Source organism: Alternaria dauci, chromosome 4 (genome assembly GCF_042100115.1).
Source record: "Alternaria dauci strain A2016 chromosome 4, whole genome shotgun sequence".
Classification (NCBI taxonomy): Eukaryota; Fungi; Ascomycota; class Dothideomycetes; order Pleosporales; family Pleosporaceae; genus Alternaria; species Alternaria dauci.
Genome location: NC_091275.1, coordinates 1,725,347 through 1,750,965, shown reverse-complemented (window position 1 = coordinate 1,750,965; position 25,619 = coordinate 1,725,347). Strand labels below are relative to the sequence as shown.

Here is a 25,619-nt window from a genome sequence, read left to right as displayed (position 1 = left end):
GAGCTCGAGGCGTGACACGCGGGCGTAGATCGCGCTAGTGCACTGGCTGGGGCTCTGCATGGTTTCTGGAATGCTTTGATGTCACCTCTCCCCGCGCTGCCCCTCCGATTCGCCAGGCCAACTCACCACCAAGATATCTGCTCGACTTATCCAAACCAGACCTGGGGCTGTTCATCTGATATCACGTCTTTCTCCACCACTACCGCAACAATGTCGTCACAACAACTTCCGCCCAACACAATTTCCATCAAACGAAAGCGCACCGATACGCCTGTCGACTCTCTTAGGATCGAGCACGGCGAAAAGGAGATCAAGCGGCAGAGGAGCAGCAACTTCGCATACAGGCGTCTCACAAAGCCGGGCGACGACGTCCCACATGCATCATCGGCACCGCCGACACCGACTCTCGCGCGCCGGTTTCGCCTCGACCCCGTTTCGAGAATTGGCGCAAAACGGCATTTTGTAGAAGAGCAAGACGTCGCGAACAAGGAAGACATATCGACCGGTGGACAAGTACAAGCACCAGCACCAGCACCAGCACAAGAGGCTTTGCCAGAGCGACCACGAAAGCGGCCAGGCGCAGGCAGCGCACTTCACCACTCAGCGAAGCCTTCCATACACCGGCAACCGCCTGTCATTGAGCCCTCCGAAAACGATGTCCGCAACCTAGAGGCTCTGTCCAAAGAGGTGGAAAAGGTTGACAACCTCGAGATTCCTCTCCCCTCGCCGTCAAAACACAAGCCCAAAGCTCCAGCAAAACGCTTTGCAGAACGACATCCAGACAAGGCTGCAGCTCTCGCAGCCCAAGACCATTCAACCTCGGAAGGCGACGCAATGGATATCGACAGCGAATACGTATACGACCATTACGTCCGCGAACCCGTTCTACCAGACGCCCCAGCACCAACAGGCACTGTTGGTCTCTTGGTCATCAGCGAAGAGGACGCAGATTGGTGGGATAATGAAGAGACTAGCGACCGAGAATTTGATACCGACGATGAAGACGAGAATGCGGAAGACTATTACGCCAATGACTATCCTGAGGATGAGATGAGCGACGACGATGAATTTGATCGGAACTTGTACAAGTCCAAATATCGTCATGGGAGCGACGACGAAGAGTACAATGCCGAAGACGACGATGACAATGCGCTGGGAAGTGGCGAGGACGAGGATGATTTGCACTTTAAGATGACGGTGCCAAAAGCACAGAGGGCAGGGTATTGGGGTGTACAAGGAGAGTCGTAGTCTTTTGATCTACGAAGAACTGTGTCTCGTTTTGTCTTTGACACTTTCCATAGTCTCAGTCTTGACAGTCCATGGCTCCACAACGGACCATAAAAACTACATTGAATCCAAGTGATAAAATCGCATTACCATTGTCTACTCTAGACGATCTCTGAGTCAACCTAAAAACAAACAGGGTATCATATCAAACTCCTAACCCCAGGTACTAATACAGGAACCGAAACCCAAGAAACCTTTCCTGCTCCATGGAAGGCTCGTCATGTAATCGTTATATCCCATCCGTGAGCGTGACTCCATCTCTACTCCATCAGCCCCTCAGCCATAGTTGGCGAAAAGGAGAAGAACGGGCTACTCAACTCTGATGACCGTCTTCTTCGTTATCCTGCTAGGGAACGTCGGCATCCATATGCGTAACCTCCTCTTCCTCCTCGCTCTTGAGATAAGGCACCTGCTGCGTCTCGTCCTCCTAGTTAGCGCCAACACTCGCCATGCTGCCCTTTCGCTGTTGTCCGGGACCCGGTAATTGCCCAGGCAGTATTTGTCGAGGCCCACCAACACCAATAGCGCTTGGTCTCCTGCTTCCTGCTCCGCTGTCTAGACCGGCGCTCAATGGTGCACCGAATCCAGCGCTTTGTGGGAAGTGCTCATTGGTTGCGCTAAGGGGTGCACCCATCATGCCGAGAGCCATGCCACGACCGGTGCTCATGTTATCACCGCCCGAAAACATGGAGCCGCCCCCGCCTGGAGGTGCGCCAAGTGCTGAGCGGATCATGCCTTTCATGCGGATGTATTGGTACTTTGAGCGTTGCGAGGTATGCGTGTACGTTGCCATAGGTCGCGGTCGGTGTCGGGCGAGGGCAGCCATAATAGAATCTTTTTCTTCGTCCGAATCGACAGCGCCTGATGGCTCGAGATCTTCTGGAAGGGGCGCGTTGGCGTCGATGAGCGATCCTGAGATATGTTAAGCACACAATGTATGACGGCTGGAGACAGCATGATACATACGTTGGATCTTAGCCTGGTTCTTCTTCTGGTATTGCGCCAGCAACATGTCATACGGCAGACTTCGTCCTGGGACAGCCCGCTTGAGACCCATGCTGTGACTCTTACAAGTCAAACTTCGTGCACAGTATCCGCCGTTTGGTAAAGAAACACCGCACTGCCTCTCGACATCCACGGGGCCCTTGGGCTTTGCTCCTTTCTGTTTGGGCTCATCCTTCTTCTTTTTCTTAGCGTTGGGTGCCTTCTCCGCGTCTCCATCGAGCTTCCGCTTCTTGCCCTTCTTTGCGCCATCGCCGTCGATCGAAGCACCCTTGATGGCTGACTTGCGTGACTTGCCGCCCTCGTCGTCTTCGCCCTTTTCTTTCCTGAGAGCTGCATCTTTGGCTTCCTTTGCCTCTTTCTTCTTCTTGAGCTTCTCTTGCTTCTTGTTCAAGCAGTCGCGAATATGCGCAGCCGAGGATGCACGGAGGACAGGTCGGCGACAGTGCTTGCACTGTACTGTGTCTACTTTGTCGTCTAGGGGCAGGCCGCTGGGGAAGCCAGCTATGGTTTTCTCGTCAAGAGGGTTGATTACTGGCGAAGTAGTCGACGGCGCGGTGGCTTTGCTTTCAATGTCTAGTAGCACGTCAGATAACCACGTCAACTCACGCGCATATATGCATATAGCGCATCACGGCAGACGTACTTGTCGCATCGCTTTCTTTCCAATTCCCAGGGATCGATGGCTTTGGAACCGGCTTCTTGATCTTCAACTTGATTCTGGGTTTCTCCGATTTGACTACATCTTTTACTGCGCTTGTGTCCAGTAGGCTAGAGCTCCCTCCAGACTCTGTGGCTGAAGGTGCTGCGGTACATTAGTCCCATTCGTAGCGGAGCCGGGGAGGGGGCTGCGGAGTTGAGCTCACCCTTTCGCGCGCCATTCGTAGCCATGTCGGCGGCTCTAGGACACCTGCGGAGTGCGTCGGTGTGCCTCAATCCCCTCCAAGGGATTCTTCCAGGTGTGGCACAAGTGTTCCAGATGCGGAAATGGCTCTTGTTGATGGAATGCGACGGGTCTGGAGGCATGCGCCGCTGGTGGGCTCCAGTCGCGTGAAGCTGCCGCGCATCACGTACTAACCCGAAATGGCCAACCGGTCAGCTGCTATCAACCAAACATCAACAGTCGGTAAATTGAAGTAAAACATGGAATGCAATAGTAAGACTGATACAACTGTACGACTTCCTGTAACATTCAGCACTAGCAGTCGCTTTCAACCACTGCGTAGTACTGTACATACACCTATGCATCACTTCATGCCAAGGTTAGCCCTCACCGTGCATCTGTGCATCACATTGCAAGCGACATTATACTGAAGGATTTTTTTCGCATTTTCGACTGCTCTAAGAATAGGCTTATAATACATGCCAAGTGCTACACACTTACTCAAGATGCTTCTACTGGAAACGGCATCTGCATATCGAGTTTGACAAATCGCCAAACATGGGCAGTCACGGCAGAACAGCCGTAGCAACTTGTTTAAAAGTCCGCTGAACCAAGCCTCCCAGCGACCCATCTCACCGCAGTGACAGTCCGCTATAAACCCCTCCAAACGCCTGTAAATGCAGAGGATGTACTTTGAGTGTCTGCGCTCATGGTATCGAAACTCCGTAAATCGCCAAAATATGCTGTATCATCATTCGTGAATATGCTCCGGTTGCTCAACTCCTTTCTGTAGCTCCTCTGAGCTGGCTAGCTTTACAGGCATTGTTGCCTCATAAGCTCATATATAGTACTCGATGACCGTGGTTTAGAGCAAGCCTGTGGTCGTTCCCATGATGCTTCGCTTCTTGTGTAGGCTTGTGGCATCAAGAGACTGCGTTAGCGTCCTCGGCTCTTGGCCTTGGTCGTCTTCACTGTCTTCGCCTTACTCTTCTTCGGTGGTTCGTATTCTTCGACATGGTTGTGCCCAAACTCCTCGCGCATGATACTGTTAGTCCAGAGCAAGCAGCGATCCTTGGGGACATCCTTGTCGGCGTTGGTCTTGTTTCGCGTCGACACTCGAGTCTTGTTGTCATCCTCGTCCTCTTCCTGGGGCTTGTTGCAATCTTCCAGATGCCTCCGCATCTTGATCATGTACTCAGCGATACGGTCGCGGAACGTTTGTAGTTCCTTGCGCAAAACACGCTCTCGGTGACCTCGCTCGTCGAGCCACACGAGCAGCTTATCGATGTCCTCTGGATCGTCGTAGTATGCCCACTGGTTGGAGTTCGATAGATGGGTCGGGCCTTCTTCCCGCTCCTTGCGCTGCGGGACAGTGTAGCCAAAACGCTGCATATCTTGAGAGAGGGCAGGCTCCTCTAGGTTGGGTCCAAGTTCGTATTCGCTCGGTCCCTGTACCCAGATGCGTCCATTGGCATATCCGTATTCAGCAGTCGAGCTGTTAGGCACACCACCGAAGGGCATGCCGTTGTGTTCGAACCAGTAGTACTTATTCAAGAACCTGTCCTTGCCAAGAATCTTGCTGCGGTGTACCAGAGTTTCGCGCAGATCATCGTCAAGTTCGTTGATGTTGTCCTCGCAATCTTTGAGCTCATCCTTCTTCTTCTCGATCGCCTGCAATAGCTTCTCCCACTCCTTCTGCTTCTTGGTTTTCTCCGCCTCCGCCTTGGCCTTCTTGGCTTTCTCTTTACGAGCCTCCTCAGCAGCTGCCTTGCGCTTGTTCTTGTTAGCTGGGCGGGTTCTGCCCTTCGATGTCGTCACCTCATCGCCACCATTTGTTTCAGCGTCTGCTTCCTTGGAAGTATCATTGACACTAGTCATAGATACATCAACATCTTCGGTCATTTTGGCATCCGTTGGCGAGGCTGGCGTGTTGGCTGGAAGGTGAATTTTGCGCTCCAAATCCAACTTGAACAGCTCATCGGCCAGCTCCTTGCGTTTGCGTTGGTACTCAATCTTTTCCTTTCGCAGGCGTGTCATCTCCTGGGCGGCAGCAACAAGTTGATCGCGGAAGTTCTCAGTGACAACAGTCAAGCTCAGAATCATTTCAAGTGCTGAGATGCGTAGGTTCACATCAAGTGTGGTGTAGTTGCTGGCGATGGTAGCCATGGTAGGCTCCTCTTCAGGTGGACACAGCTCGGCAAGAACTTCGTCACAAGCTTCCTTTCTGGCAGAGTCGAATGAAAGGCGATAGAGGATTGCGACAACGATTGCTTGCCATCCTCCGTCAGCGAAATTGCGAAGCTTGCACTGCTCAACCCAGTCAAAATCATTGACAAACTCCTCAGCCTTGTGAAGTTCCTTTGGAGGTTCAGGTGTTGGCGTACGTGGCTTGGCCACAAGTTGCGCTGCACCAGACTTTCTCAAGCTGCTACGAGTAGTTCGGACTGGCGGTTCAGGCTCAGGGGTAGGCGTTGACTCCTTGCTAGAATCTTCGTCTGACGAATCTTCGTCCGCCAGGTTGGGAAGGTTGGTCTGAACCTTGCCAGAGCCGTTGACGATTTGCTTCAGAATTGCACAATGCATTTCTACAAATAACTCGCATTCGACAGTCTCATGCGTAAACCGCATAGCATCGACAAAGTCATCGAAAGTAAACGAGTCTAGCATGTAGATGGTGTCGTGAACGTTGAGTGTCTCCCAGATACAAAGTAATGGACCGATACTCTTCATCAGGATACCAGTCTTTTTCTCTTCTGGAGGCGGCTCAACTCCCTCGGGAACGTCGTCGGAGAAGAATTTGAGCGGCGGCCGGTTGACTTGGAGGCGAGGTTGCTTGATCTCTAGATCTTCGCATGGATACTTGACATACTCAACTGGACGGGGCGGTGGAGGTGCCTGTTGAGGCTGCGGAAGATTCGCTGGACGAGGACCTTGATGATGATTGAAGCTGGTCTGGAACGGAAAGTTGATGGGCGGGCCATGACCATGGGGAGGTATCTGCATTAACTGCGCAGCAAGGTGAGGCTGCAACTGAGCCAAGATATGCGGCGGCGGCTGAACGTTTGTAATTGGCGGAGGCCCACTATTGTATATGGGAGGGCCGCTGATGAAATATGCTGGCCGGTTAGGAGCATTGGCAGCTGCCCATGGAGGCATAACGCCTTGCTGCTGCGCATAGGGCGGAGGGCCACTGGCTGAAAAGTTGACAAAGGCCGGCTGACCTTGTCCAGGTGGCAAAGGCGGTCTGTGCCCATTGATATGTGGACCGTGACCGTTCGGCATCTGCTGTGGATACTGCTGTTGAACAGGTTGGGTCAGACCGTTCGGTACGGCATTGGCAGCCCTCTTAGCAGCTAGCAGAGCGTCTCTGGTCTTCTTGTCAGGGAGTTTGGTTGGGATGTCGTATCGCTTCGCTAAACTGTCCTTGACCATCCATGGCGCACCAATCCACGACTCGCGCCTGAGTGCATTGCGCAGAAAGGCTTTCAAGATGAGCTTGGAGTAAGTTTTTCGATCCCGCTGCAGTTCCGAGGCCTTGTATTTGGTGACAGTTTCACCATTATCTTCCATAGTGACAACATAGGTGTAGGAACGTATGCTATCGTCCATTGATTGGCCAGTGAACATGCTGTGTAGTCGGCTATTGTCCGTGATTTCAGTGATCTTGCCGAAGCGACGTGAATGATCGCCTTCGACGGAAACCCGGTCGCCCAGCATGAACTGTTCCTTGAAATGCTGCAATAATAAGTCAGTAAGGCATTCTCATGTGGAGATTTGAATCCACTTGGCGAACATACATCGTAGACATCATTTACTATATACAAGGTTAGCAGGACTCATGGACTAAGCAAACGGAAACGACTTACCCAGATCATCCATCCGGTGATGGTCCTGGAACTGGACATAGTGAAGAACAGGAGACCTCAAGCCATCCGGGAAGATGCTGTTGATCTCTTTGGTGGCTTCCGTCTGCACGGATGTTACCTCCTCATCGGCCTTGACGAGTATTGACGTGGAGCCTACCTCGCTCTCCTGGGCCTCGAAATACGTGTAGCCTGAATGGCCAGTAGCCTGGCATGTGAAGCTCCGTTGCTGATAAAAGTCATATCTATTTTTCATTAGCTATATCCTCCTGCCTGACGTCATTCCATATGATGCTTACCGCTCAAGGAACCGTTCGTAGTCTGTAAAGACCTCTCCAGTCTGTTCGATATGCCACACCTATCCAGTAGCTTTAGCATATACGTTGTGTGTCTCGGTACAGCATATGGCGTACCTCAGTGCTGTCGTCGAGGTTCTTCGGTAGGGATTCGTGTTTGACGGGCTTGCGCTTGTAGAGAACCTGGCACCTTCTTAGTATATGTTCGCATATGGACCGCGACCCAACACATACCATTTTGGCTCAAGCCCTAGCTCATGTAGCCTTCTCGGTGTCTGCTATGCCGCGTCGCAAACTTCGGAAGTGTCGCGACAGTCGAAACGCGCCGACTACCTTTTCTAGAGGCAGTTTGAGAGAAGAGGCGGGGACAATGGCCCCTCCGTAGGTGTTAGGGCGAAGATGTGTCTTTACGCGCCAGAGAGAGGTCTCTCGAGATTGTCGTCGCAGTCCTCGGTGGTCCGAATAGCGTTCCGAGACGCGTCTATCGGTTCCGAAAGCGCGTCTAAGCAACTTGCAGGTGGGTTCGTGGATATCCGAGGGCGTGATTGTTGCGAAGGTGGAAGGTAGGGCGGAGAGAATTAGTCGCAGAGTAGTCAATGGGGGAGAAAAGCGAGCGGAGGGTAGTAGAAGATGCCCGTAGTCCCTTGGCACTAGATACCATACTTGATCCGGCAAGGACTGCGTTCGCACCCTACCACCCACGCATCAAAGCTACGCACCCCACTACCATCAAAATATCAACGTGTTTGGACTCTTTGAAACCGTCAAAACGGGTTCTTTCAGACTGCGATGTGTCTGCATCGTTTTGTTCTGTTACGATAAACCTCTGGTTTTATCAAGTTCAAGTGAAGGTTGGCCGTGAGAAGCCCATGCCTTGAGCCACCCCGAGCAAACCCTGGGGGCAGCCTGACCCACTTGCTCAGACACACAAAGTCACCAACCTTACCCCCACCTCAAGCCGCACGTTAGAGGGCATGATCTGAAATACAGATCCAGGCACCAGTCACAATATCTTTGCGATATCAAGTCTGCTCGGGGATATTTGCTCAGCATCTACTTCTGACTGATGTTGCCCTGGCTCTCCTTTACTAAACAGCACTTAAGCATTCGACCCGACTTGCATCTCCGGAGTATCTGCAATGCTTCCGGGTATGATCTGACAACTACAGTTCATCCACTGTCCCTATATCATCGTCCAATTCAGTATCGTTACACTTGAGACGAAAGCTCGGTCAACGATAGGACAACATCGCAAGTACGATGACGTTTAGTAAGAGTCCATTGACCTGAAGTCATTGGAGTAGGAAGAGCCGTATTGGAAGTATAGTTGGAACAAGCACATCTACAAGTCGAAGTACACTACCAAAAAGCCAACCCAGCTGCCCACCACACCAACCGCTGAGTATGAACTCGTGAACATGAGCGGCAGGAACTCGTATCGGGAACCAAACACTATTCCGTGAACCAATGAACAGTATGCGATGAGGGGAATTGAGAGAGCGATATAGAGAAGAGAAAAGCGATCAAGTAAGAAGATCCGGGGTTTGGGCGAACTGTTACTTGTCAGTGTGTGATCGAACAAGACTAGATGGCACCTACGCAGGAGCTAGCCTATCGAACGCGATAAGGAAGAGTACAAGCCAGAATATAGTGTAGACTGTCTTCACAGGAAACTCGGCTGCTGTGTACAGCAGAGGAAATAGCGATACGTGACCGGCGACAGCTAGGGGTCGGAAGGCGCCAAAGTATCTGCGATCTTGGAGCGCTATTAGGCTGAATGGGATTATGACGAGCAAGATTGCCTTCTCATGAACATGCCAGCCGAACAAGAAAGACGCATAGCCGCAAAGTGTCACAGCACCGACGAAGACCTCCCAGGTGGGTTTGTATAGGAGACGGAGGAGGACAGGCTGAGGGAGGTTAGTTCAACCAACTTTTTGCGATGCGAGTAGACGTACCATCTGTGTGCCCAGTGTAAGGAGGAAGCAGGTCAAAGGGCTGATATCTGGAAGCACCGCAAAAGACGTGTCCCCAACAAGACCCCGGGTGACACTGTTCACTGCCTCTTGATCAACGCGTAGCCCAAGGCGCGGGGCAACTACATGTGTTAGTTGGATACACCAAAATGGTAGACTTTTGCATACGGTAAATCAAAACTCGGTCAGAGAACGAATACATCGCCCAGACGTTTGGCGCCCAGTACGCATGGCATAGACCTCGCGAGAACGGGAACAGGCGACTGAACACTTGCGGTATTTGTTCCCATATCGCGAATGGGCCAAACGCCGCTGCGAAGACGGCAATGATACCCACTCCCAGCTTGACACAGTTGAAGAATCGAATAGTAAAGTACGGGAAGGAGGACCGCTGCCCTAAGCAGTAAGCGCGCAAAAGGTAGACAAAGTACGCAGGCGCGAGATACAAGTATATGTGCTTGAGACACAGCAGTGCTGCAAAGAGCAGACCGGATAACAAGAGCGTCGAGTTGTTCCTGGCCAGGACCATAGACAGTACAAGGATGCCGTAGAGGAAGCCATTGTACTGAAAGTGGATGTGGTCGATGATTAGGAGTCCTGGAGACAGCAAGACGGAGAGCGCAGCGGCATGGGCAGTCACTTTGGACTTTGACGTCTTCACGTAGCTGGTGGGCATTTAGTAATATGAATGTCATATGGGGCGGTGCATGAGTACAGATACAGAGCGTACACCAAGACAAGCTCGGTAATGATGACTGTGGTACGCTGAAAGTATATAGTCTGCCAGCTGTCGTATCCGAGATCTTTCACGTTTAGTAGACCCGGGTCGACATATGCTGCAGCTTGAGACATGAGCCACTCAAAGTAGGCGAAAAAGGGCGGATAGTCTAGAGTCCATTCTGACGTTTTCTGTGGACAGAGTTAGACTGAACTACTTGACTGGTGTCGACTGCATGGATGTCTGACTTCGTAGTACCACTCTTTGATGGGCAGGGAATGCGTTAGAGCGAGCCAGTTGCGATGAACCTCGAAGTCGGTCGACTTGCTGCCGGATGTGGTCAGCATGGACAAGAGGGTCAAACATTGACATTATACAAGTAGACGTACTAAGCAGGAAATAGCAGCACCTTGAGCGCCGTAGCCACGACAGCGCACTGCGCAATGGACGGATACAGTTCTGCCATGGGAGAATCGACGGCGGGTGGATGCACGATCGTCGGAAAGCACAGATTGACCAGTTGCTCGTAGTTCGGCATCACGTGTTCGCTTAGGGATGATCCCTGTACAGTACGTGGGTTGCCCAAGCGTCTGCGTACGGCATGTAGAGAACGCGTCAAAGGAACACGCAAACGTCATTCCAGAAGTCAGCAAACTCAGGGGTTGGCAGGCATGACACACGTGGAGGTTTCGCATAACCACGTTTGACATCTGATACCCATAATACGGAGCGCTCCATGTTTGTTGCACGCACAGCGACAGTGCGCCGTAGTGTACCGCCGGAAGCAGACCATGTGGAAACGCTCTGTATCTATCGATTGCTGAGACGAGACGAGGCGATGCGATGGGCAGGCCGGCACTAAGGGCCATCCTTACGCCTGGAACTGGAGCCGCCGCAATGCGATCTGGACCCTTTCGTGTTCGCCCGACAAAAGGGAAAAGGGATCCGTGTTAAGAGCAGCACCATCATCGGGCGGCTCATCTAGTCAGGGACCAAGTGTGCACATCTGCAATTACCCGTCGTCGGCATCTGCTGGATGGCCCCGAGCTGCACCGCCGGTAGCACAACACCCTCTACGCCAGGCACTGCAGCGTGTCGGCTGCACGAAATACCACGCCGCCTCGCACAGGCGTCTGCGGGACCAGCGAACTGCAGGGCGGCGGTTGGTGTCGACGGTGGTTTGCACGATGCAGACGTGGTCTGCGCGTTTAAAATAAGCGGTGCGCTAGCTGTCCGCTTTGGGCTGCCTCATTTGCGCCTGCCTCCTAATGTGCCCTGCTAGTGAGCATTTCTCACCGACCTCTTTCTTCGTTCCTCCACTCCGACTTCAGGTCGTATCCCTCTTCTTCGATCCCCTTCGTTCATTACCTCCTCTTCTCCCCCGCATCGAGGCTCCCGGCAAAGCTTGCTTCTTTGCACTTCATTCTTATTGATCGCTCTTTTAGTGCACGCATCCTCACACAGGCCGCGCGAGTTTGTTCTTCGGCAACTCTGGCACACTGCATTTAATTGCGTCCCCACTGCCTTCACTACTCAAGCCTGCCACAGAAGCCTTTTGGACGTCTGCACCTGGATCGTTTGGCCTGCCATTGCCTGTGTTGTGAGCTTGTCTTGTATGCTCAGACCTGCAAACAACCAGTTGCTATTCTGCTTTTGCATGTACGTCTTCGCAACCACGCCATGTCCAGTGTGAGATGCGACTAACACCCTCCAGAACGCTCTACATCTTGTAATACAGCAGTATCTTCGCAAGCCTAGCGACCACCCTGCAACCGGTTGCAACTTCACCTTCTGCAGTACATATTTCGCCGTCCGGTCCAACGAGTCCCGGGCGCAATAATACACCTTCACCACGGCGGTTCTATCTCACAGCGCGCGGGACAGCTTCAGTCTGCCCCCGCATCTTCTCGGTATGCAGCAACACGAGGGCGCCCCCAACGCTCCTAGCGGGCCCCGCCTCCAGTCGAGCTTCCACAGGCAGATGAATGGCGGCGGCCATCACGGGTTTTCCCACGGCGCCTTCGCGACTAACCAGCCCGGCTATGGCGACCGACACCCGGAGAGGGCGAACAACATGTCCATCAACACCGGCAGACTCAACCCGGGCAACCAGAACGCCAACGACTTGCAAACCCCAGGTACCGGCTTCGACATGAACTTTACTCCTCTGCTTCCTTCCCAGTTGCTTCTTGGTAGCCCCTTCCAGCCAGGCTCGCCCTCTGCTTTCGCTTCCCCGCAGTTCCAGAACTTTGCACAGTTCGCTGGTCAGAACCAATCGCAGCAGCAGAACCACCAGTCTAACCATGTCGGCAGCCCCTTGCAGCAGCCTCTCTCACCGCAGCTCTACCAGAACATGGTGTCTCCCACCAGTGGTTTCTTCGGTGGTCCACAGTCGCCTACTGGAGGTTTCCCCGGTTACGGCGCACAGGGCCTTGGTGGACTCGGCTCCTCTATGCCGATCGCCCCTGGCCTTGTTTCCGGAACCAGCAGAACCGTATACCTGGGCAATATTCCTCCTGAGACTTCCGCAGAGGAGATCCTTGGCCACGTGCGCAGTGGCCAAATCGAGTCCGTCAGGCTTCTGCCAGACAAGAACTGCGCCTTCATCTCCTTCTTGGACAGCAGCTCCGCCACCCACTTCCACTCTGACGCAATCCTCAAAAAATTGTCAATCAGAGGTCAGGATATCAAGATCGGGTGGGGAAAGCCGTCACAGGTTCCCACATCCGTGGCCTTGGCCGTACAGCAGTCGGGCGCTTCCCGCAACGTCTACCTGGGCAACTTGTCTGAGGATGTTACAGAGGACGAACTCCGCGAAGACCTCAGCAAATTTGGCCCAATCGACACTGTCAAGATTGTTCGGGAGAAGGCTATCGGTTTTGTTCACTTTTTGTCAATTGGTAATGCCATTAAGGCTGTTTCGCAGCTTCCCCAGGAGCCCAAGTGGCAGGCTCCCAGGCGCGTCTATTATGGCAAGGATCGATGCGCATACGTTTCCAAGACCCAGCAACAGAATGCTGCGCAGTACCTTGGTATCGCTCCTGGGTATGCCCATGTCCTGAACGGTGCTGACCGCGATATGATCTCCAACGCGCTTGCTCAGCAATCCGTAGCTGCTGCCGCTGTCGCAACCTCTGCTGGAGGTGTCAACAACTTGGGTAACCGAACAGTGTACCTCGGCAACATCCATCCGGAGACTACTATCGAGGAAATCTGCAACGTTGTGCGTGGTGGTCTCCTTCATCACATCAGGTACATCCCGGACAAGCACATCTGCTTCGTTACTTTCATCGACCCGACATCAGCCGCATCCTTTTATGCCCTCAGCAACCTGCAGGGACTGATGATCCATAACCGTCGCTTGAAGATTGGCTGGGGCAAGCATTCTGGTGCTCTTCCCCCTGCGATCGCCCTCGCCGTCAGCGGCGGTGCTTCTCGTAATGTGTACATTGGCAACCTGGACGAGTCTTGGACAGAGGACCGTCTGAGGCAGGATTTCTCCGAGTACGGCGAGATTGAGCTGGTCAACACCCTGCGTGAGAAGAGCTGTGCATTTGTCAATTTCACCAACATTGCCAATGCTATTAAGGCGATCGAAGCGATCCGTGGTCGTGATGAATACAAGCGGTTCAAGGTCAACTTCGGAAAGGACAGATGTGGTAATCCTCCTCGCCAGATGAACAGCCAGCAGGCCCAGGCCCAGCAAGCCGGTAGCGATGGCCTTCAGTCACCATCACCCATCAACGGACTGCACCCTAACCGCGCTGGTGCATCCGTCTCACCTACCGGCTCTGGCGCCCCAGGCTCTGGACAAAGCACGAACGGACAGTTTCCCTCCGTGCAAGCACCTGCCTCGGGGAACATCATGAACTCTGGCAACAACAACCCCCTCATGATGTACCTGCAAGCTCAGCAACAAGCTCAGCAACAACAGCAAGTTGAAGCTAGTATGCAACAACAGCAGCAGCAACAACAGCAGCAGCAGCAATCATTCCAGTCGCCGCAAGCCGCATTCTATGGCGCTGACTTGAACACCCCTCAACCACACCACTCACACAGCTCTCATCAAAGCACTTCGAGCTTCAGCCTGATTAACGGTACCTCGGCTGGTGGCTCTGGTACTACTACTGTTGGTGGTCTCCTTGCGCCTTCGAACCTCAACTCGCGCGGTCAACACTCCCGTGCCGTCAGTCTTCCTGCTTTCACTCAAGGCCCCTTCAACCACTCTATGCAGCAAACCCAAGCACCCCAACAGGGTTCCTTTGGTAGCCTGAGCTCCGGCATCGGTGGCTTCGGCAGTGGCAATGGCGGTTACGGTCTTGCTATCCAGGGTGACGGCGGTCTTCCTGGCTGGGCCGAAGAGGAGGTCGGTGCGCAGTAAGCGCGTCGTAGATGCTGTGTATCTTCTTCATTGTCCGATACTTTCCCCTCATCTACTGGCTGGTTGTTACTACTACCTTCACCTTCTCACAAACTTTCTTTTGCATATGTCCGGTCTGGGGTTCACGGCGCGCGGCTGATGCAGCTTTGGGGATCGATTTTCAACTATGTGTTGTAATCTGAATGTGCGCGAAATGTTGCCTTAATACTTGACCTTACCACATTCGCTTTCTTCGCTTTCTTCATTCGCTTTTTCATTTTACGTTGTAGTTTAGATACCTATAGGGATACCTAGGGAATTGGTAGGAGGGAATGAGACTAGATGGTCTTACGAGTGTCTGGGCAGGGTAGGCCTTGCATAGTCGGTCAAACTGTAAAGCTATCCATTGTCCACGTCTACTTGCATGTGTCACGACACAACATCACGTTGCGACTGACCCTCCGTCTGTATGTTAATGCATTGGGTATCTGGTAATAAATGAGACGGAAACGAGATTGTGCTGATGTGCTCAACCGCGCATGCGTAGAGCTTCACACCACATGCGCACCACTGCCTCCTGCTCCTGGCCCTTGTTGTTTGTTGTGACTGGCGCCATCATGAGTTCCCTAACCTCTGACCGGCCCAGATCACGCCCATCCTTGATCTTACTCCAGCAGTCGCGTACTACAGTCTGCGCATATTCGATGTCGATATCTCCATCATCGACATCCATGGCCGTACCGTTTCCCATTGTGTCATAGCCTGAGTTCATGCTGTTGTCTGCATCCTCGGCGCCCATTGGCGTGCTGATGCAGACGACGACACCCGGTGACGAGACAGCGCCTGATTGCGGTCCTTCGCGTGTTGCCCGTAGTTCACCAATCTGTATCGTACACAACCCCGCACTGTATGATGTCCCTTCGCGCACAGCGAGTATATGTCTCGGCGTCCACAGAGCGGAGCACTGATACCGCAGTATCGACGCATGCGCGTCTTGTTGTCGCAGCGGTATCGACGTGATAGCTTCTGGTTGCGCTAGCGGTTGCGCGAAGACATATGTGCGGTTGGGCGAAAGGCTTGAGAGATGGAGCAGATGCTGGTATGAATGTGCATATGGCTTGGGTTTACCATCTGCGCCCGCGGGCGGCTGGTAGCCTGGAGGTATAGTATCGCGAAATGCGCGGTAGGAGAGCGACCATGGTATTTGCTGACGTGTGGCGTTTTGGAAGCTGGTCTCGATGCCTTGGATGAGGGTGTTTACGGTGGAAAGAGAGGCGTCGACGTTCGTGGACGGGTTGGAAACAAAGTATAGCCTGCATTATTAGCTACACCATGTACGGATAATAGTGCCAAGTGAAAAGTTACCCGCTATACTTCATCTTGTCTATTCAGTGAAGGTAGGCTATTGCAGCTTGCTGGAGTAGGAGAGCTGCGTGTAGAATTGACCGATGTTGGGCGCCAACAATTGTCACAACGTGTTGTAGCTTTAGGAGTGGAAGCGCAAGAATCTAGAGCGAAAGTCGGACATTATCATCTCTGTGGTTTATCGGGTTGTTGTGTTCCAAGTTTAGAATAGAGATGCGATTGGGGAAGGTACAAGGTCGACAGGTGCGGGTGGGGAACATTTTAGCGCGTCTGCGACTTTAGCTCGTTCTTGCATCTATGTACCTACGTGCCTCTCACAACGACGCAGTGCAGAAATGCACACTGTAATCCGCCCGTAAACATGCTATCAGCCCTATGCAGACGGAATGGATTCACGTTCCGTTGTCGTAGCAGTTTCGTTACGCTCATCTTGGGGAACCTCCACTTTGAAAGTATGGTCAGCGGAGCTACGCACAGTGACAACACGTGCGTGTTCATCGATGCTGAACCCGATGATATTACCAATCACTCGCTCGTAAACCCAGAATGATCTGTTCCGGAAGAACAATACAGGCCCTGGACTCAGACCTGTGTCCGGGCCATTGATGTAAGTTGTCAAACTGCGGTCAGTTACTGTACAGTCGCGAGAGCCTTGGTTAACTATCTGGCCTGATGTGTTAGTCTCCTTCCAGTGGACAACGGTAGCATTCTCGAAACAACTCGAGATTTCGATTTCGTACCGCACCTTGTGGCGTTCACTGACGTAATTTAACCAAGCAGAAACGGTGAAAGATCCAAACTCGGTCGAATGACGCGCATCACGCCCAACTCGATTCCGTTCTTGAAGGATACGAGTCCATTGTATCGGCGTCACCGGCGCCCATTGTGTCTTGATGAAAAATGACATTATCAGAAACTCTATCAGCAGCCAGTCGTTGAGGTTGAGCGCCAACAACATAGCCATCCAGCTTTCGTCGGAACTCAGCGAGGTTCTCGTTTCAGCGACGCCTGTAGAGACAACATGACGCATAGCCTCAAGGAAGCGCGAGGGATCCTCTGAGCATTCGAGGTCAATACCAAACCGCTCCCAGATTTCGTGGAGATCCAAGAGCGGCTCAACTATACCGTCAATATGTGTAGCCATGGCACGGAAGACGTCGTTACTTGCGTAGTTTGAATCAATCCAGAGTTCGGGAGTCAAATCGAGGTCGATATTGTAGACTTCCTGTTCCGAATGCGTTGGAAAGCACACTGCACGACAGCCTGGGCATGTGTTTGGACCGACTTCACTGCCAACTCCAGAGAACCACTCCGCTAGACAAGAGTAATGGAATGTATGGCGGCATATAGTTTGAACAATGGCAGAGGTATCGGGGTTCCAATCATCGAAACAAATTGGACACGCTGGATCGTCAGAAGGTGCTGACGGTCTGATATGGGTTATGAAATATTGCTCACGCGACTGTGCCGGTACATACGCCATGTTCAAGAGTGTTTGATATGCTATGTGCTACCAGGCTGGGAAATTATATAGATTAGATGTGAACGTGTATTATACTGTATCTTGGCACTGTGAATCTGCGGCGAAATGGAACATGTACCATGTTACCGCGCAGACTTCACACAGTGTACATGAACAAGGCGAACACTGAGTACCGAGGGGATGCTACCGAAGGTGCATTTTGAATGCCAACATTTTGCCATTTCATCGCGAAATGCTTCAAAATCAGTGTTATACCTAAGTAGGACCTAATAGATGATCAGAGGGAGTGTATTAGGATTTCCCTGTGTGGTGCCATTGTAATATATATAAAAGAGAGACAAGGAAATAAAGCATATTGACTACACGTCAAACAGAAGCTAAGACAGTCGACCTGTGTCGTCATCGCAATTGGACGAGGTATGTCTGTCTAATGGTGTAGTTTTTCTCCACTTCGTAGGGTTTATCGCAAGTACCTTGGTAAATACCTTGGATGTTGAACCTAGAGTCGTGCTGGTTGATACTTGTTCACACAAGACTGCGGATCTATAGTTGGGACGGCGACGGATATGAGCGCCTGTCTAATTACTACAGCTTGCTGTCTTTTTGTACAATTTCGCAAGCCGGAAATGTGATGTCGTCATGTCAAGAAAGATGTCGAAGTTCAGATTCTGCAGAGTTAGTGCCAATCCCTTGGTAGAGGCGTAATGCATTCCTCTGGCCACACGAATGCATTGCATCTCCGTCATGAGTCATGGATGCTCGAACGGCCAAGTCGCACCCGGCAACTGATATCGCAAGCGGCATCTCAAAGTTGGCGCCTGCCTCTTGCAGCGTAGCGAAGTTGACTACCCAGCGTTAGCGTCGCGAGGCCCATGGCGTGTGAAAAGCTTCAGCAACTCCACGAAGCTTCTTCAATCGGGTGTTGCAACGGCGGGCGGTTCACGGTTGCAATTGGTTGTTATGTCTCGCACGGCGTCGCATTGCATCCGTTCTGGTCCCAGGATTTTTGCCAGCTATCAACCAAAGTGATGCGGTCGTGCATGAATCTCCTCCGAACCGCAATGCCGCTCTGGATGCGATCGTCAATCACTCAGAGTCCCAACCACACCACGGCCTTCCTTTTTGAGCAGATATGCATGCATACATGGCCCGTTGCCCTCTATCTACACAGTAGTTCCCATGACATCGGCCTCGCTTATTCGCTGCAAGACTGTTCGCCGTGTTCTACACGGGTCTAGCGACAGGCAAGTACAGGGTAGCACCTGCAGCTATGATGTTCATTCCCTCTGGAGCACATAGGTTTGCTGCCAGGTCCGTGGAACAGGCTATGCAAGTATAAAACGGTAGTGGTCGTACATTCACCCACACGGCACGCTGGGCTTGGAATCAATCTGTCGAGCTCTTTGTCGTGTTGTTTGGTTTGAAAACATGGCGACCCTCTTCAATGCCGTCGCGGGCCTCTCGCTGGCCTCGGTTGCACTTTCCTCGCCCGTTGTACCTCACATTCACGCACGACAATACAATGCGACCAGTCCTTGTGCCCGAGTTGGCGCTGCCGTCGCAGGCCAGAATGTTACCGCAGGTACTGCGACCGTGCCTGCTGAACTCGCATGGGATTGCATCAACTCTGTCCCGTTCAACCAGAGTGCTGCTCTCGCCCTGGTAGACGGCGTCGTTCCCTACTTCAGATGGCAGAGTAACACTGTCTGGCTGAAGGACCCTCCAGCCGAATATGCTGAGAAGGTGCAGCCACCAGTCGACATCTGGGGCGAGCTCGACGAGATTAGAGCAAAAGTTACTTCTGGAGCGTATGAAAACGAGTACGAGGTAAGTTCCTCTCGATGATTTCACACCACGAGTATGAACTAACCCACGTCAGTTTGGTTTCGAGCTCTACACTCTTTTGCAAAGCACCCACGACGGCCACTTTGTGTACGTCCCTGATGTTGTAGGCACAGTCTTCAACTTTGCCCGTCCAGTGCCTCTTGTGTCCGTGTCCAGCGACGGAAAGGAGCTTCCCCAGCCCTATGTCTATGCGGATGTACTGGCCGAATCACTCGGCAGCGCCACCTTCACACCCTCGCCCATTACCCATATTGACGGCGAGGACGCCAAGGACTTCCTAGAAAACTGGGCTCAGTACGGATCGCTCCAAGACCGAGATGCCTTGTACAACAACGTCTTTTACGAGCTCGCAACCGTATCTCTTGGCCCTGTTGGCTCTGGTATCGGTACGTTTGCAGGTTCCGGTCGTGGTCGCTGGATTTACCCAGGCCCTACTACCGAGCTTACGTTCGAAAACGGCACCAGCCGTACCTACGACAACTTTGCCAGGGTTTTGATTCCATTTGATAACATCACCGATGGAGAGAGCCTTTACAAGCTCTGGTTTACCGCCCCAACCCAAACCGAGGAGCCGACACCTTCCAACTCGACCTCAGCCACCCCTACACCTTCCGCCACTACTTCGGCTACACCGGTGCCCACTATTCCCGCACCCGGATACCCGCCCCCAGTGTTCCGCGAAGCACACAACTTGATCGGCGGTTACTTCCTCGAGGATGACTACTCCGATGTTGCTGTCCTCTCCGTGCCATCTTTCGTCGGCATCGACGCCCAAGAGGAATTCCAAGCTACTGCTGTCAACTTCCTTGCCGCAGCCAAGTCTGCCGGAAAGAAGAAGCTCGTCATTGACGTTTCTGCCAACGGAGGTGGAACCATTTTGCTTGGCTACGACTTGTACAAGCTTCTTTTCCCACAAGAGATCGACCACGCGGCTGCTGACCGTTACCGTGCGTTTGAGGCCACCGAGATTCTGAACCGCAAGTTCTCTGAAACTGCCGAGGGTATACCACGCGTGCTCAACAGCCAGAACGAAACAGTGGCCGAGCTGGTTGATAGTGTTGTTTCGTCTGTTTTCAATTATCGATCTGATCTTGATGTCGATAGCGAGAACTTCGAGAGCTGGCAGGACAAGTTTGGGCCTGGTCTAGAGCAAAAAGGCGACAACTTCACCAATCTCTTCCGCTGGAACCTCAGCGACGTACTCATTCCGCTAAATTCGGGCGGTATCTACGTCCACGGCTATGGCCCGCTTTCAAACTACACCCAGGCTCCTTTCGCTGCTGAGGACATTGTCGTTGTTACCGATGGATATTGCGCGTCGACCTGCACCATCTTCTCCGAGCTCATGCGCCAACGCGCTGGCGTCAAGTATATCTCTCTTGGTGGTCGCCCACGTGAGGGTATTACCCAAGCCGTCGGTGGTGTCAAAGGAACCAACAATTACCCATGGACCTACATCCAAGCTCTTGCTCAATACACCGTTGAGGAGCTATCAACACCCGAAGAGGGCGCTCAGCTCAACACCACCGAACTGGGCGAGTACTACGACAATACCGTTTTTGACCGCTCTTCCAACAATGCAATCAATGTCAACTTCCGTGACGGCATTCGCGATGGAGACGAGACAAACACTCCTCTCCAGTTCGTCTACGAGCCGTCCGACTGCCGCATCCTGTACACCAAAGCCATGACTGTTGATGTGACTGCTATCTGGAAGGCTGTCGCTGACTCTACCTGGGGTGGTGTAAGCCACTGTGTAGCTGGAGACCTTGGTGGTTATTCAACATCCCGCATGTCCAAGCGTGAGCTGAGCGTATCCGAGAAGGCGCACAGCAAGAGGATGCAGTCCTGGAGGAGAGACCTCAAGGTGGCGGACTACCCGCTCGATGTCAGGACGGATCTCAGCGGAGTTAGCCTCGACGGAAATGGCATCATGTGGCCGTAGATGAGGAGTGATTCGTGTACTATGAGCCTCGTGTAATGTTTAGATAATGAATATCATGTTCTTAGCCTATCTGGTACGAGCTCTACAGCCCGCCATCGGTGTTGGTCAGCTTTCAGAGCGTTGCAGACATTATTGCGTGATGCTTGTGACGACAATACAGCCTTGTCTGACTGGTGCATATTCACAGCGGCCGACTACATGCTTGGCAGCCAGCGGGCAGCCAGAGAGTGGATCAGATCGACGAACAACTCGAAGCCAGGAGATTGCAAGGACGTTCAGTCTGCTCGACGCAAGGTGCATCGATCGATCTCAGCAAAAGCGTTGCGGCTCATGCGTCGGACGAGATACTATCTTCGGCAAAAAAAAAAGACACATTGTCCAGCATATGCACATTTATTCTGGGAACGACGTCAATCCTTCGAGTGGTCATAATTACCCGCCCGCCATGCTCAACAGATAGTGCCTGCGGTGATATTCCTTCTACTGTTCCTTCTGTTTTGTCGCGCACAGAGCGCTTCGAGAAGAAAGCATATCCGAATGTCCGAGTAGCACGATCCCCAGCAGATTTCTCCGATGCAGCAAAGGGAACGGACGTGTGCTTTTCTACTCCGGTGTTACAGAAGGTGAAAAGAAGAGAAAATTGCTAGCGTGGGGAGGTGGAAGTCGAGATTGCAAGCTACGTTGACAGAATCGATCGATCTTGCTGCACTACTCCGTAAGGGACACATCGTGTGTTTTTCCTCCGGACAACGGAACAGGAGTCGGCGAAGTGGGTGGGTGGGTGACTGCAGGCTTTTTTCTTCCCTATAGTATCTAGTCCTCCGGTGTGTCGCGATGTGGTGCTGCACGGCATCGAGCGCACGCAATTTGCATGCCGTGTCCCGGTGTTTACTCCTGCCTTCCCGCAGCAGCGTGGTCCAGAAACAAGTGATCTCTAGGTGTCAAATCGATCGCACGCGCCAGCGCGTGAGAGTAGCCCACTATATAGCGCACAGTGCAAGGGCTTACGTCAAGTTATCCGGCAGCGTCTGAAGGGTCTAGACGCAGTGGAGCGGCCAGAAAGCAGGTTCTATTGCAAGTTTTCATGGCGCAACGGTTATAGCGGAGTCAGTTTTTCTCCGTATGCACGGATGGCACATGTCGGCTAGCTTCCTTGCCTGACGAGGGGCTCATCATGCTGGTTGGCCTTTGCATCCTTTGATGCTTTTCGAAGCATTGTTCAACTCGAGGGGCAAGGAAGAGCGGGATGACGCGCGTTGGACGGGATGATCTGTCCTGATGATTTGCACGTCATCGTCGATGTTCCAACAAGGGACCCGCGGGCGACTGATCTACCCAGACATTCACGTTGACCATTGCTGACGCCATGCTGATCCCGATGCTGGTCCACAGAAAACGACGCGGGTCGCCGCACCTTGAACCACCAAGGGCATGGCACAAGAGCGCACCGTGTGCGGGAGAGGTGGACGGAAGAAAGCTTGCAAACTTCATCACGCACGGGAGATCTCCGATGTTAAGCAAGCATCGTCGATGCATGCCAGACGTTACGTGACGCTAGTGCCGATGCTAACAAAAACAAGGCCGGCACGGCGTTGGATCGAGGGACTACGGGGTGTGTGATCAGATGGATGTTCCTTGGGGAAAAGTACGTGATTGGCGATGCGAAACAGCGTTCTGTTGGATGTGCGAAGGAAGATATCATGATGATGCTAGCGCAGCGGGAAATGGGCGGGATGATGCTGGAGGAAGGCTTGCAAGCTGCAAGCCATCACTTCGCACTTTGAGTAGCCGATAGGCCGATAACTGATACCGATAACGAACCCTATTGCCGAACCCTATTGCCGAACCAAAGACGAGGCAGCCACACGCATGTGTCAAACAGGCCAGAAACCTTGGGTCAGTAGGCTTCGCAGTTCACCCAGCCAACAGGGGGCCTGTGGCCTTTGATCCGGTTTACCCCGTAAAACGGTTCTTTTGCATGCGTGTTCACGATGTCTCGATCCTCAAAGTATGGATGGATGGCTCGGCCCCCTCCCCCACCCGCGGATTCTCTTCTCCTGATCAATCTGCAACAAAACCATAGGGCGAACACTTGAGAAGAAACTAAACGCTGCCGACCGGTCAGTTGCAGGCTCCCTGTGCATCCCATGTCCGGGGCGCCATCGACGCCCGATGGCATTTGCAACAAAACCCATACCCACAATTACAGCCGTGGGAATCAGCGTGCCCTGCATCGTGCCTGGCGCGTGGCATCGAGCGATGTCATCCCGCCCCCTTCGACTCCTCTACTGCAAATGGAATAGCGCTGACGCAGAAAAAGAGGATACTGGTAGATCTTCACAAATGTTCAATGCCAACATTGCAAATTCGCATGTCGACTGAGTAAGTCACTCACCCACACGCCTGGAAGACAGCGGGAGGGGAGGGGAGGGGGAAACGAAGGGTCGTGCGCTGCGCAGGACAGATTGAACAGGGATAAGTGGATCCTGAGGCTGGATCTTTGACTCTGCGCAATGTTTGACTTTTGCTAGCATGTGCGACAAGACGATAGACGTGTGTTTGACGTGAAGGTTATTGTTATCCGCAATGGGTACTGGGATCCGAAGACACACGGTCACAAGACGGCGTGCTCGATGGATGGCGTTCAGATTAACAGTTCACACCATGTGTGATTGGGGACTAGCGGGGAATGAATCAGGTGCACGCGGGGGGTTTTGCATTTTCCGAAGATCGTCGGATCGTACTGCGCAGTTAGTGTGCTGTATATTGAGGGAGCCTTGGCGAACATGAAAACGCGCCGCAAACAGCCTAGGGTTATGCTGGGTACAAGACTATAGGCTGGAAGGTCGAGGCCAAACGAAAACAGCAAATAGGCAATCACGATGCATGGCGTCGAGTGTTGTGGATGTGAAAAATTGTATTTGCTATTAGCGCATTGCGCGATTGATGCTAGGATGTTGTACAGATGGGGTATCATATGTTCAAATCGTCGTACAGGCCAGCTGTTGCAACGTGGTAACGCAAAGGCCAGCTTCATGATTGCCTCCTCACAGTGCGGTTGACTATGCCAGGTGTTTGCTGACGTCGTCACGACGTCGGCATTGTGGACAAGGCGCAGAGTGCGCCATCAGCCTCGATGGGCGAAAAGGTGCCAAAGGGCAATCCTGCAGATACATTTCCTCGTGGCTCCTGTTGAGCTCCCGGCCGCGGCGTGAAAGCAAAGCGGCGATAGAGGCGTGGGGTGACAGCGGATGTCTGTGTATGCATGCGATGGTGTGTGCCCAACAAGGAGGGTAGTAGATAGTCGGCAGTCGCGGTTATTGCCTAGGCAATGGTGTCTATGTAAAGAGTAGATGGAGGGCTGGGAGATGGGGTTTCAGCCAGCGCTGTAGCCCGTCATCCGTGCGCAGTGGCTGCAGTAGTAGCGGTTGGTGCCGATCTGGTACATGTTGGCCAGGCACTCGCGGCGACAGCGGCAGCACGAGAGCGTCGAGGGCGAGCCGAGGCCCATGGTGCTCGAGGCCGAGCTGTTTGAGCCCGAAGACGAGGTGCTCGAGGTGCGCTGCTGCTGGATGGGCTCAGGGGCCGGGCGGTGGGCGGCCTGGGTTTGCAGCTGCAGCAGACGGGATGCGTCTGAAGGGCTCGTCATGTAGAGCGGCGGTGGTGGGCGGAAGGCCAGCAGCGGGTGGGTCGGATCCGAGGGGGTGTAGGGCTGGTAGTCGGAGATGGGGCTGTGGGAGGGTGTTTCCTGAGAGAAGTGGACGGCCGGCAAGATGCTGAAGTAGCACGAAGGGGCAGTGGGGAGCGACTCGGGAGTGATGTGATCTGCGCTCATGGTAGGGCCTGTATGGGACTCTGAGTAGGATGACCGGGTGTGTGAATCACTGCTGAGTATGCGGAATCGCCGTCGCCTATATGCTCGTACCGCCATCGAGCGATGGCAGATCGGCCACTCGCAGGCCCTCTGCTGGGCGGGACAGTGCACCGGGCTGATTGGCCTATGGCTGGGCCGCCGTGGTGAACTTAATCATCCACGACGCTGGGTCTGAAGGCTTTGCAGCCCTTGGCCGGGCTGAGACACTCGGTTTGCGATCGGCCACTGGGTTCCGATCGTGGCTGCCCTTGTCTCCCCCCCGCACACGACCCAATCCTGCCCGCCCACAGCATACCGACCGGCACCCATCGAGATCACGCTGGCAATCACCACCCCCATCGCTCGATGAAACTGCATAGCTGCGACATGGCATTTCATACTTGCCTCTTGCATGTGTCCTTTGCCATGAGCTCACAGGAGGTGCCCATGTCTCGCGCCGCCTCCTTGCGCCCGTCGTCACCGGCGCTGACTGTGTTCGTGTCGCCTAGCAACAACCGCTCCTGTCCTGCACAGCCTCTATTCCACACTGTGTGCAATCGAACTGTTTGGTAAGCCCGTCGTCTTGTAGTGTCACGTGTGCAGTCACCAGCCTCCCCGGACCTCGCGGCCCTCGTGCTTTGCATCGTCCGGCTGCCGAGTACCGGCTTTATCGCCTACCCATTACGACGCCATCCCAATGCCTTTACGCCCCTCGTCCAACAAACTACCCCAATGCGGCAGTT

The 25,619-nt window shown here is 53.2% G+C and overlaps 6 protein-coding genes across 6 annotated transcripts; 3 read left to right on the top strand and 3 right to left on the bottom strand.

Annotated features, from left to right (window-relative positions):
• Positions 1-210: 210 nt before the first annotated feature.
• ACET3X_005125 (uncharacterized protein) lies at positions 211-1,248 on the top strand (the record flags this gene model as incomplete). The annotated part of the gene is made up of 1 exon (XM_069451296.1): positions 211-1,248. One exon carries the CDS (start codon positions 211-213, stop codon positions 1,246-1,248), a length of 1,038 nt encoding a protein of 345 aa, XP_069307169.1.
• A 466-nt stretch (positions 1,249-1,714) lies between these two features.
• On the bottom strand, positions 1,715-3,180 carry ACET3X_005124 (uncharacterized protein; the record flags this gene model as incomplete). The annotated part of the gene is made up of 4 exons (XM_069451295.1): positions 1,715-2,199; positions 2,254-2,865; positions 2,936-3,094; positions 3,156-3,180. The coding sequence occupies 4 exons, from the start codon at positions 3,178-3,180 to the stop codon at positions 1,715-1,717; spliced, it is 1,281 nt and encodes a 426-aa protein (XP_069307168.1).
• Positions 3,181-4,108: 928 nt separating this feature from the next.
• Positions 4,109-10,491, bottom strand: ACET3X_005123 (uncharacterized protein; the record flags this gene model as incomplete). The annotated part of the gene is made up of 12 exons (XM_069451293.1): positions 4,109-6,907; positions 6,970-6,986; positions 7,039-7,280; positions 7,335-7,393; positions 7,449-7,514; positions 8,797-8,884; positions 8,931-9,241; positions 9,290-9,429; positions 9,476-9,972; positions 10,023-10,216; positions 10,274-10,352; positions 10,415-10,491. The coding sequence occupies 12 exons, from the start codon at positions 10,489-10,491 to the stop codon at positions 4,109-4,111; spliced, it is 4,569 nt and encodes a 1,522-aa protein (XP_069307167.1).
• A 1,446-nt stretch (positions 10,492-11,937) lies between these two features.
• ACET3X_005122 (uncharacterized protein) lies at positions 11,938-14,406 on the top strand (the record flags this gene model as incomplete). The annotated part of the gene is made up of 1 exon (XM_069451292.1): positions 11,938-14,406. One exon carries the CDS (start codon positions 11,938-11,940, stop codon positions 14,404-14,406), a length of 2,469 nt encoding a protein of 822 aa, XP_069307166.1.
• A 508-nt stretch (positions 14,407-14,914) lies between these two features.
• On the bottom strand, positions 14,915-15,764 carry ACET3X_005121 (uncharacterized protein; the record flags this gene model as incomplete). The annotated part of the gene is made up of 2 exons (XM_069451291.1): positions 14,915-15,698; positions 15,751-15,764. 2 exons carry the CDS (start codon positions 15,762-15,764, stop codon positions 14,915-14,917), a joined length of 798 nt encoding a protein of 265 aa, XP_069307165.1.
• A 1,717-nt stretch (positions 15,765-17,481) lies between these two features.
• On the top strand, positions 17,482-21,960 carry ACET3X_005120 (uncharacterized protein). Its single transcript, XM_069451290.1, has 2 exons — positions 17,482-19,060; positions 19,113-21,960. The coding sequence occupies exons 1-2, from the start codon at positions 18,662-18,664 to the stop codon at positions 21,021-21,023; spliced, it is 2,310 nt and encodes a 769-aa protein (XP_069307164.1). The 5' UTR covers positions 17,482-18,661; the 3' UTR covers positions 21,024-21,960.
• The last annotated feature ends 3,659 nt before the right edge of the window (positions 21,961-25,619 follow it).